General features: G+C 50.6%; 1 protein-coding gene across 1 annotated transcript in view; it reads right to left on the bottom strand.

The window, feature by feature from the left end:
• Positions 1-11,832: 11,832 nt before the first annotated feature.
• LOC144799500 (hydroperoxide isomerase ALOXE3-like) overlaps positions 11,833-21,196 on the bottom strand; it is a 149,883-nt gene continuing 140,519 nt past the window's right edge. The window contains exon 14 of the mRNA XM_078670851.1: positions 11,833-12,446. Coding sequence (XP_078526977.1) covers positions 12,267-12,446 — 180 coding nt within the window. The 3' untranslated portion in view covers positions 11,833-12,266. The remainder of the gene's footprint in view (positions 12,447-21,196) is intronic.

The following is a 21,196-nucleotide window of genomic DNA, read 5'->3' as shown; positions in this document are numbered from 1 at the left end:
AAAATCAGGAGAAAAACACACACAGCGGTCCCCACGCAGGGCCTAGACCCAAATACCAAGGCAAGTATGCATTTATTTCAGGGGTGTCACACCCAAACATCAGGGGCGGCCTTAGGCTTGTGCAAGCTGTGCACCTGCACAGGGCCACCAAACCCCAGGGGCCACCACGTCAATATATATCCTTAATATAATAACCCTCTGAGGATGGATACATATTTGCGTGGCGGCCCCTGGCAGGGGTTTGGCGTCCTCCGGCTCTGTTCCACTTCCAAACACCCTGACCCCCCCCCACTCCCTCTTCACTGGCCTCCGCGCTCCGACCCGCCCGGACCTCTTCTTCCGGGGCCTACGCTCCCTGCCCAGTGCCACCATGAGCCTAGAGCCGCCCCTGCCAACATCCTCCCACTCCCACCTCACCCCGTGCTCAAATTTATCCCCGTGGTGTCCAGTCCAGGTGCGCCAGGCTAACAGCACACCCAGCTTGGGTAGTGGCATAACACTCTTGAGGAACTAAATTAAAAAATCATTAACTAGTTAAATTCCCGAATATGCCCCCTTAACACATCGCAGCATGTTTGTCCCCTCTAGTGAAAGTATTTTAAGATCCCAATTCAAAGCGAGTTTGGCATTCGAACACTTTCTTTCTAGCGTCATGCGTTTTTTTTAACCATGTGTTGCAATATGGCGCCATCTCATGGCCATTTTGGGCAGCGAACGGAAGCTGCTCACAAACTGATCTCACTGATTCACCTCACACGTCTTGTGGCCATTCCAGGTCTATGGTAAGACTGAAATATATATTTTATATAATTAGTTGTATATCGTAGTAGAAAAAGAATAGATTGAGTCTCGCAAGCCCGCCTAAGGAGGCGAACTCCCATTGTTGATAATCAGTCGACAACAGAATGTGTTACTTATGCCTCAGAATTCTGGATTTTCACGTGCCATCTGTAACGCAGCACGTTTTGACTGACTGACTGCACAAATGGACGCTGTAATGTTGAGACTGCACGTTTGCAGTCTAGTTGCCAGGCGCACGTAGGCGTGCGCATACGCGGTGGCGTACGACGCCGCGTATGTTATAAAAATAAAGAGGGCGTGTCCCCGGGTTAGTCGGGACCACGCGTAAGACTGGAACTGGTGTCCGCGTGTGTCTCTGCGCAGCGCGCCATCTGCACGCGCGCTACACAGGTTACTACTACCTGACAATGGCGACGAGGTGATTACAGACCCCACGCTGTGCCTCTCCCGAAGCTCCGACCAGTCATTTTGGAGCGCCGAGGCCAGCCAAGCTCCGGCCCTCGATCCCTGTCGGCCCGGATGAAGCCCTGACACCTACCCTATTGATGTGGCTCAGTGGGTCCACCAGGAGCTGCGGCAAGCGCACTGTGTGGCAAGTACCCCCTCTTCTCCTGACTCCTGCCGAGCACGGTGGGGAGTCTGCGCCAGTGCTTTGGGCGGACAAGCGGAGTCGCTAGGCCGCGACACGTGCTCATCGGCGTCCAGGCTACAGGTGAAGCCCCGCCCCCGCGCTGACGTCGCAGCTGGCGCCACATCGGACGCACGTCCCCCAGGACTCCAGCACGGGGATCTCTACTGGCCCCAGCGCATTTCCCGAGCCTCACCTCCGGCAGGGTTGAGGGTGACTGCGCCAAGATGACGGCCATCCCTCCAATTGAGCCATTTGTAGTGGACGGTGCACCCGCATCCCTTGCGCCGAGATGGAAGGACTGGACGGAGCGCCTACAATTCTATTTTGAAGGTGCAGGGACGGCGAGGGAACGGCGCAGAGCTCTCCTCCTTCACCTAGGGGGTAAGGACATTCACCGTATTTACAAGACATTGACCGAGGCCACGCCACACACCTATGTCACCCTTCTGAATGCGCTCAACGCCTATTTCGAGCCCATGGCCAGCAAAGACTACGAAAGGTTCATCTTTCGTCAGGCCCGGCAGGAGGCTGATGAATCCCTTGATGCCTTCCATGGGAGATTGAGAGAACTCGCCAGCACCTGTGGGTTCAGAGACGAGCAGGAGGAGATACGCGGCCAAATCATCCAAAACTGCTATTCGTCCGACCTGCGTGTCAAAATCCTACAGGAAGATGGGAAGTCCCTAGCCGAGATTCTGAAACTAGGCCGATCCAAGGAGTTGTCACGAGCGAGAGCATCGCATATGGAGGCGGCCTTGCACAGGCCGGTGAAGGTTGAACAGGTCAATGTAGCAGAACAAGTGAACGTCGTCCGGCCAAAGCATTGGCCTTTCGGAGGGAAGAAGCCACAAGAACGGCGGAAAGAATGTGGGTACTGTGGAGGCACGCCACACCGTGCGAAAGACTGCCCAGCAAATGGCAAGAAGTGCGGCGCATGCGGGCGGATGAACCATTTCGCCTCAGTGTGTAGATCCTCAAAACAGAAGCCGGAAGCAGCACACGCCATTAGAGACAGCCCAGAGAGGACATGGACGACGACTCCCATGACTACCCCGTCCACTATGTTTTTGCCATCAACCATCCAGCCAGGAAGAAGAGGCGTCTCCCAAAATGCCGAATAAGAGTGAACCAGCAAGAGGTGAGAGCCACCATAGACACGGGGGCATCAATAGAACTCATGGCGGCTGATGTGTACAATCAACTACGAGACAAGCCAACCCTGAAGATGGCGAAAATCCGAGTGTTTGCCTATGGACAGAAAACACCGATACCACTCATCGGGTGCTTCCAGACGGAAATCTGTCACCAAGACAAGAAAATCCCCACCACCATTTACGTGACAAAGGAAGGGAGTGGCATGCTCCTCAGTGGGCGGGCTGCCAAAGAACTCCAACTTATCTTCTATGCCATGGCAGTACTAGAGGACGAACTAGACGCCATTCTCGAAGAATTCGAAGACACATTTCAAGGCATCGGGTGCCTCAAGGGGAAGGGGGTGTTGCTGCACATAGACCCGTCCATCCAACCAGTGGCCCTCAGACACCGAAGGATAGCATTTCACCTCCGAAAGAAGGTGGAGGATGAACTTGAAAGTCTAGAGAAACAAGGCATAATTGAGAAAGTCGACGGGCCCACACCCTGGGTATCACCGATTGTGGTAGCAAGGAAGCCCAAACAGCCAGGGCAGGTCCGCATATGTGTAGACATGCGCCTACCCAACGCAGCAGTCAAGCGGGAACGTCACCTGACACCTACGGTCGACGACATCTTAGGTGAACTGAATGGTGCCAAGTGGTTTTCCAAGATGGATCTCCGCTCCGGCTACCACCAGCTGCCCCTACACCCTGACTCCAGATATATTACCACTTTCTCCACCCATGTGGGCCTACGGCGATATCACCGCCTCAATTTTGGCATATCCAGTGCTGCTGAAGTCTTCCAAAATACAATTCGAGAGGTACTCAGCAGACTCCCGGGCGTTCTAAACGTCAGTGATGACCTGCTCATATACGCCCAATCCGTAGAAGAGCACCACCAGAGGTTGAGGGGAGTACTGAAAAGAATTAAGGACTCTGGCCTCACCTTGCACCGTGAGAAGTGCCAATTTCTCCAAAATACCATCAGTTTCTTCGGATACACATTCTCGGACAAAGGCATCGCACCCGACCCGGACAAAGTCAAGGATGTGCAGACAGCTCCTGCCCCAACGAACATCTCCGAGGTACGGAGTTTTCTAGGAATGGTTAACTTCTGCGGTCGGTTCATCCCAGACCTCTCTAACCTCACCCGACCTCTCCGAGAGCTCACAAAATCGACCACCCCCTGGCAGTGGGGCGATGAACAAAACGAAGCATTTCACAACACCAAGGCAGCCCTGTCAGCAGAGAAAACACTCTCCTATTTTGACCCATCCAAACAGACCAACATTGCCGTCGACGCCAGTCCTTTCGGTCTAGGTGCTGTCCTAACACAACGCCAAGGGGAAGACGACTGGGCACCGATCGCCTATGCAAGCAGGTCTCTGACCGAGACAGAACAAAGGTACTCCCAGATCGAGAGGGAAGCCATAGCGATCCACTGGGCGTGCAGACATTTCCATGTGTATGTGTATGGTCACCCGTTCACAGTCTCCACGGACCACAAGCCCCTGATTCCACTGTTCCGAGGGTCGGTATCCAAACCACCCCCCAGGATAGAAAAGTGGATACTACAGTTACAAGAATATGATTATCAGTTAGAGTTCAGACCAGGAGCCACCAACCCGGCAGATTACCTCTCTAGGCACCCACGGGCAGCCACCACCGGAGAAGAAGAAGACGCCGAGGATACAGAGGCCTATGTGAATGCTGCAGTTGAGAGATCAAGGAACCTTCAACCCTCACCCATCAAGCCATCACTCTAGCCCACCGAGGACACCAGGGAGTGGTGAAAACAAAGAGCAGACTTCGCGCAAAAATATGGTTTCCTGACATGGACTCACAAGTAGAACGAGCCATCAAAGAGTGCCGATGGTGCCAGGCAGCCGGACCCCCAGATAGCCCACCCCCGGTCATCACCGAGGACGGCCCCCGGAAGCCGTGGGAACACGTAAGCGCTGATTTTGGCCACCTACTGGACGGGAGACACATGCTGGTCATCATGGACGATTAAACAAAATTCCCCGAAGTGGAGATCGTGGCGTCCCTCACTGCAAAAGAAGTAATCGCCAAGTTTGAGAAGACCATCGAACCCATGGCATCTTCGAAAAAGTCAAAACCGACAACGGACCCCCCTTTCAAGGCCAAGAGTTTGCAGATTATCTTGCAGAATGGGGAATACAACACAGGAAGATAACACCCCGGTGGCCGCAAGCAAACGGAGAGGTAGAAAGGTTTATGCGCACGCTAAACAAGACCATCCGAATTGCCCATGCTGAAGGAGCACCTCTGGAAAAAGGGATATACTCGTTCCTCCGGGAGTACAGGCTTACACCACACCGCACCACTGAAGCGGCCCCCGGTCCATCCACCATGGGACGTATAATCTGTGACACACTCCCCAATCACCACACCTGGAGCCCCAACAGGGCAGACTCGTGGAGGACTGTGTCCAACAGGAAAAAATCGAACGACTATGCCAGCTTCCGGCGAAAGTCCAAAGAATCGTCCATTGCGGAGAACGACTGGGTCTATGTCCGTGACAGATATCCCGGGAGCAAGTTCAGACTCCCGTATGAACCACGGCCGTAGACAGTCATGGGCCGCAACGGGACAATGGTCACCGCCCAGCGAGGAGATGAAACAGTCACCAGAAATGTATCATTCTTCAAAAAAGCAGTTAGTCCCGGGAATGACCAGCCTGTTTCCGAAAGGAATGAGGAATCACCCATTCGACAGGAAACGCACCCAAGCCCTCCCGAAAGTGCAAGCCAGGAATGGAACAGCAGCCCAGCTGAAGAGCCACGGGCCTCTGAGACACCTAAGACATCTACTCCGAGGAACTCCCGGAGACCCCTGGCGATCGAGATCTCCCACAACGAGCCACCCAGGAGAGTACTATTCCATGGTGAAGCGGCAGGCTATGGACTGAGAAGAAATCCAGCACCTTCCTCACAGATGGCGGACTACGTGGTGGGCTGAAGGAAAACAGAGAGACTGGTAACAGGCCGGATGGCCGTGAACTTTTGGTTATTTGTCAAACCCCGCTATTAAGTGCCACCTTAATACTGTCAATGTTTGTTTCCTACTAAAGGTGGAAAGGAATGTAATGTTGAGACTGCACGTTTGCAGTCTAGTTGCCAGGCGCACGTAGGCGTGCGCATACGCGGTGGCGTACGACGCCGCGTATGTTATAAAAATAAAGAGGGCGTGTCCCCGGGTTAGTCGGGACCACGCGTAAGACTGGAACTGGTGTCCGCGTGTGTCTCTGCGCAGCGCGCCATCTGCACGCGCGCTACACAGGTTACTACTACCTGACAGACGCTGCACACACAACACAGCCGTCGCAGGGCTGGCCCGCGGAAACCGTTTTGCAAAATTACGATTTGTTGATGGTAAAACCGGTTGGTGTGCACTGGATACTACCAATTTAATTTATTGACATACCACAGCCAAAAATTAAAAATACATGACAGCATAAAATATGGCGCAAATACAGAACACTACACATTCTACTGCTGACAAATTCAGGTACCTCAAAAACGTGTATTGCTCGCTGTCTCAAATCTGGACATGCGATGCAGCAATACCACTATATTAAAGAAAATAACATGGGATTATGCAAAAATAGGCATGCAACATACGTAATACAAATGGGGTGTGTGCTTTTACCAAATAACGTATGGTTTATTCATGTTTTCTTTAATGTTTGTATTTTTTTTATGCACAGACTGCAACCGCAGCCATTTGTAAACACACAAGAGAGCCTGCCTCGGTAAATACTGTGTAATGGGCGGAGGGAGGCAATCCCTGCCTGCACAGAGTGGTGGGTGAAAGAGGTAAAGGAGGCATTGCATAGGCAAGATAGGGTGAGCCAATCTACGGATAAACAAGCATTTGCAAAGCCAATACTTTTGACTACCATAAGGACCATGCAGTTGGTTTGTCTTAAAAAAAAAGGGTTGTAAGAAGTGCCGGTCCGGTGGCGCAGTACCCTTGTAAATATGCCCCTTAGTTCTTTCATTAGACCCTTTTCCTGCCTTAGTGCCAGGACCCATCTTTGGGGTATTTGCTGTGCTTTACAGAACTGATAACAATAGTTGATGTGTTCTGTATGGACATCTCTTATCATTTACAAGACACAGACAGGTTTTTGATGTGACTGTATAATTACAGAGTATTTATAAACATAGAAAAGGTATTGACAACCATTCATACATAGTTCGTCCTTTCCCTTCCCTGCTGCAACATTTAAGCCTTGTTCAATGCCAGGTCTGTCTTTGCTCTTACACTATCAATACATTATATGTAGATGGGCATATATAGAACCCGCAGGCCTATAGAAACCGCAAGGGAAAACATATGTAACCTGCTTGCTGATGGGCACAGAATATCTTAAATGGCAACTCTCACCAACATAGAAAAAGCATAACAACGGGGCATTAAAGAGAGTTAAATGCAACATTGGCGTTAATTACATTTCTTTTCTGGGTTGGCCCCTAAATCTCTGCACTGGAAATATGAAAAATCGCCTGCCTCTCGGTTCAGCCAACCCACCGTAAAAATAGGACATTTGCTACATTTTCTGGAATTTGCCTGGACAGAAGTTGAAAAATTGAAATTGACCCAGCAAAACTGGGGTAACGGGTTAATCAATGAATCAGGATTTATGATTTATGGTGATCATCCTATTCTCATCATCCTGGAGATCTTTCCTTCCCATCACATTTTCAACTACTTTTGACTGACACAGAAGGTTTGAAAAAGGGTTGCTTGGCTTCTCTAGTAAGAGGGCAAAACTTACATTCTCATCATAGCTGATCACCTTCCTTGGAAGAAAGGTGCCTCTGCTGAAAGCACAGTTTGTCAGACTTTCGGCCCATGCACAGTACCCATGCCCGCAGCACCAAGAGGACATGAAACGCAGCCAGGCTCTAGGCCACTCTAGGGCCACAGTACCCCTGGCTGCAATACACCAGGCCATGCACTGTGGCCACTGACCACCGGGCAAGGGTCGTGGACACGTCCCGTGGATCTTTGCTCAGCAACAGTCCATTCCTAACTATTTAGCAGAGTTTTTGCAATCAAGTTTGTTACCCTGCACGAAATAGCAAATATTGGTTTGTGTATCTGTGATTTAAATGTGCATTTTTGCCTACTCTACAGAGTGCCCTGGTTTCCCCACAGGCAACATGGGGTATGCTAATCCTCTCCCCTCAATTGTTTTCACCAATAGGTTAACCAAACGTGTGTTGGTGCTTGGATCGAAAAAAACATCAGATCCAGGAAAGCAAAACAAAACCAGCCCGATGGCGAGCACAGATTCAAGTCTGTCTGCGATCCATTGTTATCAACTTCCATATTGCTAAAAGTTTTGTAATCACTTTGTTTACAGTTTGCAAAAACTGCTGGGTGAGTTGACAGAAGAAGCTGTATGACCCCTTCTATCCTATCTTTTATTGAGGTTTGCTCATTATTGTTGTCAGCTGTACGTTACCTGTCCTTGAGGAAAAGTTTGCAATCAGGGCCGGCTTTAGGCATGTGCAATCTGTGCACCTGCACAGGGCCACCAAACCCCAGGGGCCACCACGCCAATATATATCCTTAATATATTAATCCTCTCAGGATGGATACATATTTGCGTGGCGGCCCCTAGCAGGGGTCTGGCGGCCTCCGGCTCTGTTCCACTTCTAAACACCCTGACCCCCTCCCCTCTTTACTGGCCTGCGCGCTCCGCCCCGCCCGGACCCCCTCTTCCGGGCCCCCTACCTACGCTCCCTGCCCAGGGCCACCATGAGCCTAGAGCCGGCCCTGTTGCAATAGGTTTTGAATGCAGTGGTGGCTCGCATAGGGTGTGCTGTGGGGTGGTGAGGCGGGGAGGGGTAGTAAACTTGGACATACAACGGAACGGTCGTTCCTCCGTTCCTTCGTATGTCCGAGTTTACTACCCCTCCACCCGGCCCCTCCCCTGTCCCAACCCACCGCACCACACGCCATATGCAAGCTGCCACTGCTTTAAAGGGAAAACTAACTTTTAGGCCCCAACTCAAGGCTCCACTAAGACCAGTCTACACAATACCTTTCAAAATTAAACTTTGGTTGATCAATAAATGTTGGGGCTTATTTTCAAGAGGCCAGTGTCACTTTTTCAGGAGCTCCAGTGGCACAGGCCTCTCAATCATATCTTTGCGGCCACTTAAAGCTGCTATGCGTGGCTGTAAAGATGTGTACTTGCTTAGTCTTTCTTTTATTACTGGCTATTAGTTTATTTGCATTTGTGATAGAATCGTTTGGTAGGGCATTATTTATTTATTTATTTTATTTTAGCGATTTGTAGAGCGCCTGGTGACCCGGAGGCATCCCCGCGCTATAACATTTGTGGAGACCAGAGGAGAAAAGGAGGGGACTTTATTTTGGGAATAGAGTTAGCATGCAGCGGCTTTGAATGGCCTCATAGATATGGAGTAAGGCAAGCGAGCGCAAAACGCTGCCTTGCCTTACTCTACGTCAAGAAGGCGTTCCGTGGGTATTACAGTGGGTTTTCCCACTCAACACTCATTGGTTTTGATGCTGCCCTAGATTTACAAACTCATGTTAACCTAGGGCAGCGCCAAAACCTTATGTCTCCCCAGAGAAGGCGTAAAGAGGAGCAAGGTTTTCATTTCTCCTCGTTTTGCAGCACACATAGAACGAGGAAAATGCCTCCATTGATTGTTTTTGTGCAGGAAGGTGCCCCATCCTGCTCAAAAACAGTTATGGAAATAATGCATACACCCTTGCACCATGGTGCAATGGTGCCTGCACTGGCGCTAGGCTCAAAATTGTGCCAGAGAAAAAGACAAGAATGTATCACTGACCTTTCGAATTGGCTTAGGGCAACGCAGCAAAAAGACTTGCGGCGCTGCATTATGCCAATGTTTTGTAAATATGCTCCGTTGTGTTTTCAAATTTCACTTACAGATGGCCAGAGTTACCAGTGATTTTAAATTATTTCAAACTAGATTGAATCATAACCACAAAGACACCAGACAAAAGAGGAACAAATTACCAGCTGGGAATCAGAAGGGTCTTTGGGGGAGGGGGTTTGGGGTGGCAAAGATGAGAGGTGCAGGAAAGTGTGAGCAGATTATCACTCTCACAATAAGTCCACTCATCATTTTGCCATAAAACATTTGACAGGTAAGCAGCAAAAACCCTTCAAACCTATTCACACAGCACTATTAAACGCTAGATCTACTGCCTTATTCAATGCTTGTTTGCAGAGAGCCCAATGGAAAGTTCACCTGGACTTGAGCAGTATTAATTTCATTTAGTTTCCCTGGGCTGGCATGTTCAAGGTGGTACTTACCTCGGTGACCCACAGAATCACTTTCTCATCTTTATGTCTTTGAAGACTGTAGGATGCTTTAGAGCACATCTCTAGGATAGGTTCTGCTGGTTTGCCTACTGGTAGAACAACCCACGTGAATTAGGATCTTGGAGGCATATGTACAAGCCTCTATCCCCACCTGAGTGTCACTTTTTTTTGTACGCTGAGGTGGCGTAGTGCCATTTCCCATATTTACAAGGTGGTGCTAAGCCACTTAACGTGGCTTAATACCACCTTGTAAATATGCCCCTTTCTCTGCAGTCCTCTGGGTGTTGCTGTGGGTGTTCCATCACAACACTCATTGCTTTCTGGCACTGTCCCAGATTTACAAGGCCGAGGCAGCGCCAAAAACAGCGGCAATCTCATACCATGCATTACCAGGTGTTAGAATGGCAATACGAGGAGAAATAATTGATTTCTCCTCGTTTTTTTGCTCTTTGAATGTGCTGCAGCACACACAGAAAGAGCAAATTGCCATGAATGATTGTTTATGTGTAGAAAGGTGTCCCTTCCTACACATAAACAATCGCCCCTGCAGCTCAGGCACCCTGCGCTAGCACTAGGCAGCGTATTGTGTGTCAGTGCTAGGGGAAACACAGGGGTGCGCCGTATTCTTGTGAAAACAGTCCATCCCTGCTTTTTAAAAATTTTTAAGTGCGGCACTGCTGATTTAGGTGCAGCTCCGTCATTTGTTTTGTAAATATGCCCCATTGTGTTCAAGGCATTTTTGCAGCCGGGCCCATCCTCATCAAGTTCTGACCCAGACCAGTCCAACGTGAGTGATCCAGTTGTGACTGGTGCATGGGGCAGCAGGCATCCCAGACCCTCTGGACCCGTGACCGGAGACATTAAAGTTGTTCTGGAACACCTTTTGAAGAATCACTCTGCTCCCCCCGTCCCACACTCCGACAATGCAGATACTATGCTTAGGTTCTTGCCTTTCCTGATGTTTCCAGTGAATTGTGTAGCCTGTCTTTCATGTTCAAAGAAAGTGTGTGTCCACGAATATCATAAAGGGGTGGGCATTGTAAAATGTAAAAATGTAAATGTATACTTGTAAAGCGCACTGTTACTCCATCACGCAGTGTCCTGGCGCTGTATACCACTGGGGAACCCGTCCTGGCTTTCCCTGTGAGATGGTCCCTCCTGGGCACCCCCAAGGTGAAGCCAGGCATCCCCAGCGCTGATAGGGCCGTTGTGGATATTAAGCAAGCTATTGCCCAGAGTTGCAGAGTGGGACCCATGGTTAGCTTAGGCACCGAGGCGAGAATTATCGAGTCCGCGGACATTGACCCAAGACCCTGCCGCGACGGGAATTGAACCCTGGTCCCGGGCCGACCTCTGTTTCAGGGTCTGCCGCTTCTAACCAGTGAGCCACACTTCTCCACCGTAGCACCTTTCATCCCTGACTTGTCTTCAACTGCCCCGGCACTGCCGTTTTCCATCCCAGTCAATGGGTTATGAATGTAGTAGCACAAACCAAGAGTAAAAGGATCTGCAAGCCCCTAAAGATTTCAAACTCCTGCTATTGCCACTGAACAACGAATATGAGGCAGTTCAGTTGAGGGTCTAAGGGTGGGACTAGTTGTCCACAGTATGAAGGTCACTGTCAGCCAGAGAGAGCAATGGGTCTTCTCCCACCCCTTGCATTTTGGTGAATTGGATATCACAAGCGCACTTCACCCAGCCTTAGATCAACATTAGGGCCAAGATTTACACAAGGTTTAAGGGGTGATGTGTAAATTGATGTTGCGCCTGCAGGCTTTTATAATGGTAAGTAAATAGATGCAATGTGTTACGTCACTTTGTTCAAATCCAGCACCTGCAGAAAACCTTAATAAATAACTCAGACAGTTTGATGTTTGGAAAAGATGATGTAGACAACTTCTTGTGTGGCATGAACGTTTTATTAAAGCATAATCAAAGGAATGAGACGCAAAACAAACGTACTCACCTTTTGCGAAGCATTAATAAGGAGTCTTTGAAAACCAGGATAAAATAGACAAAATGGCTGCAATTGTGATGGAAACAAGTAAGGCAGCTCGAATCTTTTAACATTTCAAAGCAAGTGACTCTGGCAGACCATGGCCCCAGCATCTGCATCACCTATGACGTGCTTGCATCAGAAACATAGGTTGAGAAGGTTTTAGTCAAGGGCTGAACTACCAGAAATAAAACCCCACTTGGCCTATTTGGAGCTACAGTAGTGGGGAAATGAGCTAGAGGTGACTATTGTCATATGACAAAAGAAAGACTTTAGAGGCAACAGAGCTTTAGAACTTAGTCACACAGGCATACAAAGGTGGTCCATTCAACGAGGGCTTCTTTTTCACATGGCGACGCTGTTTTCAACCAAGGGGGGGTCTTGGTAGTAGTACTTCAGTGGCAGGTCTTGGTTCCTCTTCTGAATCTCAGCAGAAATCTTACTCAGCCTTTCCTGGAAAGCCTTGATGCATTGTTCTGCCTTCTCCTCCGTGAAGAGCTGGTTTGGATAATGTCCTAGAGGGATCTTGAAGACAAAAAAAACATAAATTGTATTTGTTGAATCAAAGCAGTGGATGGCAGCCCATTCTGAGCATGCTCCCACCGCCCATCTCCTTTCCCCATCCACCAGCACAGTCTGGGTGCACACCCAACATCAAGACACAGTGATCCACACGGACCCCAGAACAACCCTCAGAGGCACCCTGATCTACCGACCCCCAGGACCACGCACACGATTCAGCGAAGACATCGCCGACTTCATCAGCCCGCATGCCCTCCCCTCCGCCGACTACATCCTCCTGGGGGACCTCAACTTCCACCTGGAGAACAACAGCGACCGCAGCACCAGCACCCTGCTCGACAACCTCGCCAACCTCGGACTCAAGCAGCTGGTGACCACCCCCACCCACCTCGCCGGACACACACTCGACGCCGTCTTCTCATCCAGCAAAGACATCGCCTTCAGCCACGCCACAGGACTCCACTGGACGGACCACAGCTGCGTCCACTTCACCTTCAAAAGAACGACGATCCACCACCACCAGCAACAGGTTGCCCGAAGAAGCTGGAACAAGATCACAGCCGACCAGCTCACCACCTCCCTGAGCCAGCACCCTCCCGCCGGCTCAACGAACCCCAGCCAGGCCGCCGACAACCTCACTAAGTGGATCAGCAACTGCGCGGGCGAACTCGCCCCTCTGAGGACCCCGCCCAGCAGACCCGGCAGCAGAAAAGCCCCATGGTTCACCGACGAACTCAAGAGCTCCAAGAAGAACTGCCGAGCCCTCGAGAAAGTGTGGAGAAGGGAACCAACAATGGACAACATGACCAACCTCAAGCTCGCCACCCGGAAACACCACCAACTGATCCGCGCCACCAAGAAAAATGCCTACAAGGACCGGCTAGACAACAACGCACACAACTGCAAGGAACTCTTCAACATCGTAAAGGAGCTCTCCAACCCCAACGCCGGAAACAACGACATCACCCCGTCGCAAGACCTCTGCAACTCCCTCGCCTCATTCTTCCACAACAAGATCGCGGACATACACAACAGTTTCAGCATCCAACCAACGCACGCCACGACCACAGCAACGCCTCCCACCACCACCCTCCGCGCCTGGACTCCGATCAGCACCGAAGACACCATCCGCACTATGAACTCCATCCACTCCGGATCTCCAACCGACCCCTGCCCTCACCACGTCTTCAACAAGGCCGACACTGTCATCGCACCCCACCTGCGGGACATCATCAACACCTCCTTCGACACCGCCACCTTCCCGGAGAGCTGGAAGCACGCGGAACTCAGCGCTCTACTGAAGAAACCTACAGCGGACCCCACCGAACTCAAGAACTACCGTCCCATCTCGCTCCTCCCGTTCCCGGCCAAAGTCATCGAGAAGACCGTCAACAAACAGCTGGCCGCCTTCCTCGAGACGAATGGATCCCTCGACCCCTCACAGTCTGGCTTCCGAGCCAACCACAGCACCGAGACCGCCCTCATCGCTGCCACCGATGACATCCGAACCCTGATGGACAACGGAGAAACAGCGGCCCTCATCCTCCTAGACCTCTCCGCGGCGTTCGACACTGTCTGCCACCGCACCCTAGTACAGCGCCTCGGCAACATCGGAATCCAGGAGAAGGCACTGGAATGGATCACCTCCTTCCTCGAAGGAAGAACACAGAGAGTCCGCCTACCACCGTACAAGTCAGAGGCCACCGAAGTCATCTGCGGCGTCCCCCAAGGATCCTCGCTGAGCCCCACCCTCTTCAACGTCTACATGAGCCCCCTCGCGGCCATCGCACGCAAACACAACCTCAACATAATCTCCTACGCCGACGACACCCAGCTGATCCTCTCCCTGACCAACGACCCCGCCGCCGCCAGAACCAACCTGCACGAAGGGATGAGAGATGTAGCCGAGTGGATGACGACCAGCCGCCTGAAACTGAACTCAGACAAGACGGAGGTCTTCATCCTGGGCTCCTCGCCCTCCGCCTGGGACGACTCCTGGTGGCCCCCCGCCCTGGGCACCGCACCCAAACCAACGGACCACGCACGCAACCTGGGCTTCATCCTGGACTCCTCCCTCTCCATGACCAGACAAGTCAACGCCGTCTCCTCATCATGCTTCAACATCCTACGCATGCTACGGAAGATCTTCTGGTGGATCCCCACCGAGACCAGGAAGACGGTCACCCAGGCCCTCGTCACCAGCCGCCTGGACTACGGCAACGCCCTCTACGCCGGAACCACCGCCAAGCTCCAGAAGAGACTCCAGCGGATACAGAACGCCTCAGCCAGACTCATCCTCGACCTCCCACGAAACAGCCACATCTCCGGACACCTGAGAGACCTGCACTGGCTCCCCGTCAGGAAAAGAATCACCTTCCGTCTCCTCACCCACGCACACAAAGCCCTACACGACCAAGGCCCGAGCTACCTCAACAACCGAATCAACTTCTACGCTCCCAAGCGCCACCTCAGATCAACCAGCCACGCCCTCGCCGATGTCCCACGCATCCGAAGAGCGACAACAGGAGGAAGGTCCTTCTCCTACCTGGCCGCCAAGACCTGGAACTCCCTCCCGACCGACCTGCTCCTGACCCAAGACCACCTCGCCTTCAGGAAGAAGCTCAAGACCTGGCTGTTCGAGCAGTAACGGCACCCCCCCTCCTAGCGCCTTGAGACCCTACGGGTGAGTAGTGCGCTATATAAATGTCTTGATTGATTGATTGAGTGAGGGAGCTCTACCTAATACGAGTAGTACCTGAGGGCGGCCCTCAACAACAGCCCTCACTGAGTGCTCCAACAATGGGTGAGACTGATGACCCAGTTACGAGAGGCATCTGCAAACCTAAACTACCTGCACCGTTGGGAGGATTTATGAATATTAGGTATATGGATGTGCTTCCAGGCGGGTTTGTGAGCCCCCATTTGTGAATGCTCCTGGCCTGCTGGGGTGGGACTTTATCCCCCAGCATACCAAGCAGCACGCTAGGAGGGGTCAGCTTATTAACAACGCATTTAAAAGCACCCGATACCTCCCGCAGTGCGGGACAGGTCCATCTTAGCCAGTCATAAACTGGCATAGGCTGGGCTGGGCTGTCACTCTTGCCCCATCAATCTTGCATCCTTTGATATAAGGAGGCTGATCACAATTTGAGGTATTGTGTTTTTTGTGATCCCAATTATAGGGCCCATTAGGATGTAGGGCGGATCACCACCGCCCGCATGGTGGTGGCGATCCGCCCTACATCCTAGCCTGCCTGCCACCCATTTCCTCCCGCCATATTAGTATGGTGGGGGAACCGGGGCAGACAGGAAGACCGTCCGCCGCTTTTCCGCCAGGTCAATGAGTTGACCGGGCGGAAAAGGGTTTCATATGGTGGTGGTGTCTGCTAGACACCGCCATCCATATCAGGATCCAGGCGGGATGGTGCCTTTGGAAAGGCATGCGGTGTTTGTGTTTGGGGGCCCGTTGCGGGCCCCCAGGATGTTAGGGGGCGGGTGGGGCACCGCGTGGTGCCTGCCCTGTTGTGCATGGAAGTGCACAACATGCCTTCCTGGTATCGTGGCGGCCAGTGCTGAGTGCACCGCCCGCCACAATGCCCGGAATGCAGGATGCGCCCGCCACTGTGGCGGGTGCATCCTTATTGCCCACACGGGACCCCCGCCCTTATGGCGGGCGAGTCCCAAACCCCGAAAGGATGGCGGGCCGACTTTGTCCACCCGCCATCCTAATGACTCCCTAAGACTCTTCTTTTGGTGTGTTCTCCACTGAAACTTTTCTATCTGTAACATCATGGGCAAGAGGAAGGCTGTTTCTGGGGTGCCTGCTGCCCCCCGCCCCCCACAACTGCACTCAAGCTCCACTATTGACAGCTGTTTGATGCGGGTAGTGGACCTGGTCCAAAACTAAATTAAACTAGCAGAGCATCGCCTCTCACTCACCCCTGAGGCTTCTATATACTTCCACCCCCTGGAGCATAGGTTCTAATTCCCCACGTTGTTCTGAGACTCTTCCTTCAGGCGGGGACATTCAGCTTCCATGTTAAAACCACCTATGGGGAGACTGTTAATGTGTGCGAGCCTGATAAGAGGCCTATTTGCAGCGGTCTGATGGGTGGTGCTGGTGGAGAAGCACAAGAGAAGGAGTTTGCAGTTAACGTCTGTTCCCCTGACCCAGACCTAGATATTAGGCCAACAGCAAAACATAAGAAATAAGCCTTACAATCTAAATCTGCTGAGCCCAAGGTCAAACCTGTAACATGTAGGAAGGCCGGTGCAGAGAATGTGTGTGAGATTGCGCCTGCATCACTTGTTGACATTGGTGATGGTGTGAGTGACCATCTAAGTGAGTTGTTGGACGCCAAATTAGAGCCAGTCTATGATCGTCTTGCCACCATTAAAGCCAAACTGGGAAAGATGGTCGAAAGAAGGACTTTTGGCCCAGTTTGCCCCCAGAAATCCCAGCGTGTCACACATGCTGAGTCCCATCATCCGTCTAATCCTGTAACGTCAACCACGCCAAATCTGGCTGGCAACCCTGGGGTTGGAGGGAACATCAACATCTGGCCCCTGGCTACTACCAGTGGGGCAGCCCCAGACAGGTTGCCACTGAGTGAAGATGGCCAAGCTTTTTCTATCAAGCAGAAGACACAGTTCGGTCCCTCTTCCCGTGATCGACCTTCTGCCAGCATCATGCCCTTATGTAATCGTGCTGGCAAATGTACCTAGTCTGGCAGTAGACAGCTTGGAATCTATGATGGGACTTATGAACAAAGTCATCCACTGGCTGAAATCAAATGTGTGTGGCCACTGGGACAAAGAAATTCTATTTGCTAGACGGACGGGGGCATTGGATCCTTGGATAAACAATGCAATGGAGATGTCATAGATATACATTTTTCGAAATCCTATGGTTGTGAATGAATTCTTGGGTTTAGCCAGGGTTGGTATGGTTAAATCCAGCCGGATTAGGATTTTGCCCTTGGGTTTCTTTTACAGGCATCAGCTACTTCAAGGCCCGGTGGGTTTTCGCCTTCTAATCAAATATCTACCAGGCCCCCTTTGCATTAATCATTCCCTCTCCAAGACAGATGTGCAGCCCTTGCATAGTTGGAAGAGAAAGATAGACAGTCTGGTAGGGAGAGTCGTTGTGTTGTAGATGCAGGGGACCATGGAGCCTTTCAGGGGGGGCACCTCTATGATGCACATGACTACTCTCCCACCGCATGTTAGTCACGGCTCAATGGTGGCGGAACCTATTACAGATTTTTCCTTAACGTCTTGTGCAGGTTTAGAGGTAAGTGTACCTGATACCGGTGGAGTTGAGTCTTGCTCACATATTCCTTTTCTTAGCTGAAATGTGGTTGGTTTGACCTTAAAAGTTCAAATTGAAGGTTGGCTATCCATTATCATAGACTATGAAATAGTATTCCTGCTTGAAACTTGGGAGGTGAACGAGGTAGTCCTTGATGGTTACATGTGCTTCAGCCTCCCTGCTCTGCCCTTGCCCGCACCAAAAGGGGGTTGACAGCCTAGTTTAAAGTGAATATTGGCCGCTCAATTTCATCCATTTGCTTCAGATTTGGGTGAAGTCCAGGTGTTTAGCCTTTGATGGGGTTGGAAATAGAGGACTTATATTATGAATATTAAATAACAATGATTTTTCAAATAAGGGTAGCTCCAACTTTCAGGGTTTGTTTGCCCTGATTGATTCACTAGCAGAAAAGGCAGCAAATGCCAGAAACCGGTCCTCGGAAGCTTGTTTCCGGTCCAGGGAAGGCATGGCTTGGCAGTTCGGGCTGGACTGTTCCCATGAGGCACAGGGTCAGACCGATTTGCATATAGCCATGTCTGAACTGGGGTGGCAGAGTGGGCTAAAGAACGGTGATGGATTAAACCCAGATCAGTTGACTGGGTGTGAGGGGTGTATGACGTTACAACGCATACTTTTACCACGCATGCCTTTACAACGCGGTATTTACAACGAATACCTTTACAACGCATAGTGCTTTTGGGCGCTGGATAGTGAATTATTTAATTTACTATTCCAACTCCAGTCCCCGTGGATAGTAGGGAAGGTGTTGGATAGTAAATAAATCTATTCCCTATCCTAGAGCGCCCCCCAGCGCAATGCGTTGTAATGGTTTACGTTGTAAAAGTTGCGTCGTAAAGGCACTGCGTGGTAAAAGTTGCGTTGTAAAGGATGTTTACCGGGTGTGAGTGTTTGATTGGTTCAGATGCTCCGTCCATTACCACCCCCCTTTTGTACCGCTTTTGGCCGCCATAAGTGTGGCAGGGTATGCTCAGACGTGAGAGTCCCTTGCTCACTTTGTCACTGGATTCAAGCAAGCCGGGCTGAAGACGACTGTAATGCCAGAAACCGGTCCTCGGAAGCTTGTTTCCGGTCCAGGGAAGGCATGGCTTGGCAGTTCGGGCTGGACTGTCCCCATGAGGCACAGGGTCAGACTGATTTGCATATAGCCATGTCTGAACTGGGGTGGCAGAGTGGGCTAAAGAACGGTGATGGATTAAACGCAGATCTTTTGACTGGGTGTGAGTGTTTGATTGGTTCAGATGCTCCGTCCATTACCACCCTCCTTTTGTACCGCTTTTGGCCGCCATAAGTGTGGCAGGGTATGCTCAGACGTGAGTCCCTTGCTCACTTTGCCACTGGATTCAAGCAAGCCGGGCTGAAAACGGCTGTAATGCCAGAAACCGGTCCTCGGAAGCTTGTTTCCAGTCCAGGGAAGGCATGGCTTGGCAGTTCGGGCTGGACTGTTCCCATGAGGCACAGGGTCAGACTGATTTGCATATAGCCATGTCTGAACTGGGGTGGCAGAGTGGGCTAAAGAACGTGATGGATTAAACCCAGATCTTTTGACTGGGTGTGAGTGTTTGATTGGTTCAGATGCTCCGTCCATTACCACTCCCCTTTTGTACAGCACTGGCCGAAAGACCTTTTAATTTACATCAGACAGGGAATTTTAACTCTAAGTATTCTGCTCGCTTTGTTGTCAATAACTTCTGATCCCTGCTCTTTAGAAGTTGACCTTAACACCATTGATTCCAGGGCCCGTGCCTTGTATCCCCTGCTGGCTGATCATGATTTAGTAAATGTGGCTCTACATCCATCTACCACAGCGATCCCAACATTCAATGGAAAGGACTCGGGGACAGCGATAGACCATGTCTTTACCTCCTGGAGTTTGTCTCCCCTGAGTAAGGGAGGCGAGGTCCTCGCATTGATATTCAGTGACTACAACCCCAATGCAGTGCAGATCATGGCCCCCTTCAAGCGTCAGCATGCAAAGGCAAGGGCTACCCAAGTATTAACTACTGAGGATGCATGGCGCAGGGTGGTATAGCGCTTCGCTAAAATGAAGCTTGTTATGACCCAAGTTGCCAGTTGCAGCATGGATTTGGTGAATTCTTGTGAACTGGAAGCTTAATATCCCAGCACAATAATAAGCCACTTTGCTGCATTTTTAATAAAAGATCAAAGGGTGATTGTCTAGACCCATAGTCCGGAATCCTATTCATGATAAATCCTGGTTTGACAAAGAGTGTAGAGTTGCAAATGAAAATCATCTGCGTAGGGGGGTAAAATTGTTTCCCAGAGATCAGTGAGCAATTGTAGCCAGTAGCAAGGTTTATGCCCTGGCCCCAAAAAAAGGAAGTTGGCCATGAAGGAGGAGGAATGGGCGGATATGGTTGGTGTTTGCCAGCAGAAAGATCCTCAAGCCTTTTGGAAGGCGGTTCGGTCAGTCTTATCTCCTTCAACACCCCCAACAAAGCTACTGTTCACATTATGCCGGAGGCCTGGTTAGCGCACTTTTCCATTGTCTGCTCTTCTAGTGTTGGGTCAACTGATGAAGAGAAGATGGAGTGAACCCCTTATTTCAATCTTCCGTTCAGGGAGGAAGAAGTACATAAAGCCACCCTAAATTACAGTAGCAAGAAGGCACCAGACACAGATGGTGTCCCTCTTGTCTTGTTTAAAGAGGACCCTTCGTTCTGTACCCCTTGCAAACCTGAGCAGTTATCTCTGTAGGCCGTGCTGGGGTGCCATCTTCTTGGGGCACATCGACAGTCACCCTCATTTTCAAAGGCCACGCCCACGACCCAGGTGCTATCGCCTGATATCCCTTCTTGTCTCAACAGCTAAAACCATTGGGAGATTCGTCTTGAAACTATTCCTTACCTGAATAAATGAGAGTAACGCTCTCTCTCAGGTACAATACGGATTCAGGAAGTGCCTAGGGACAATTGAACAGTGCCTTAATCTCCATCTTATAGTGGTCAAATATAAATATGCTAAGGGCTCTTCTACCCACCTGGCATTTAGGGACCTATTGAGCGCCTTTGATTGTGTCAACAGCTCCACGCTGTGAGTTATTCTAGAGACTATGGGCCTTGACGCAGGTTTGGTCTCTTTTTTTAGACTTTTATGCCAGGACCTTTCGGCGACTGTAAGATTTGGGGATGCTGGTGAATGCACCCAACCTTTTAAAGTCAACTGAGGCATTCACCAAGATTGTGTACTCACCCAATTCATTTTCTTTTATATATCAATGACCTGGAAAGGACACTAAAATTTAAACAGGTAAAGATGCCAATAAGGGATATTGTTATAAGACGATCTGTGTATGATTTTATCCTATTCAGTGATGTCTGTTATTTGCATCTAACTCTAAATAAATATCAATGCAATACACATGATGTATTCAATATCAAAAAGATAAATTGTTAACACAGGT

The sequence above is a fragment of the Lissotriton helveticus genome, chromosome 12, assembly GCF_964261635.1.
Source record: "Lissotriton helveticus chromosome 12, aLisHel1.1, whole genome shotgun sequence".
Classification (NCBI taxonomy): Eukaryota; Metazoa; Chordata; class Amphibia; order Caudata; family Salamandridae; genus Lissotriton; species Lissotriton helveticus.
The sequence above is the reverse complement of the archived record's forward strand: the minus strand, read 5'-3'. Positions and strand labels throughout refer to the sequence as shown.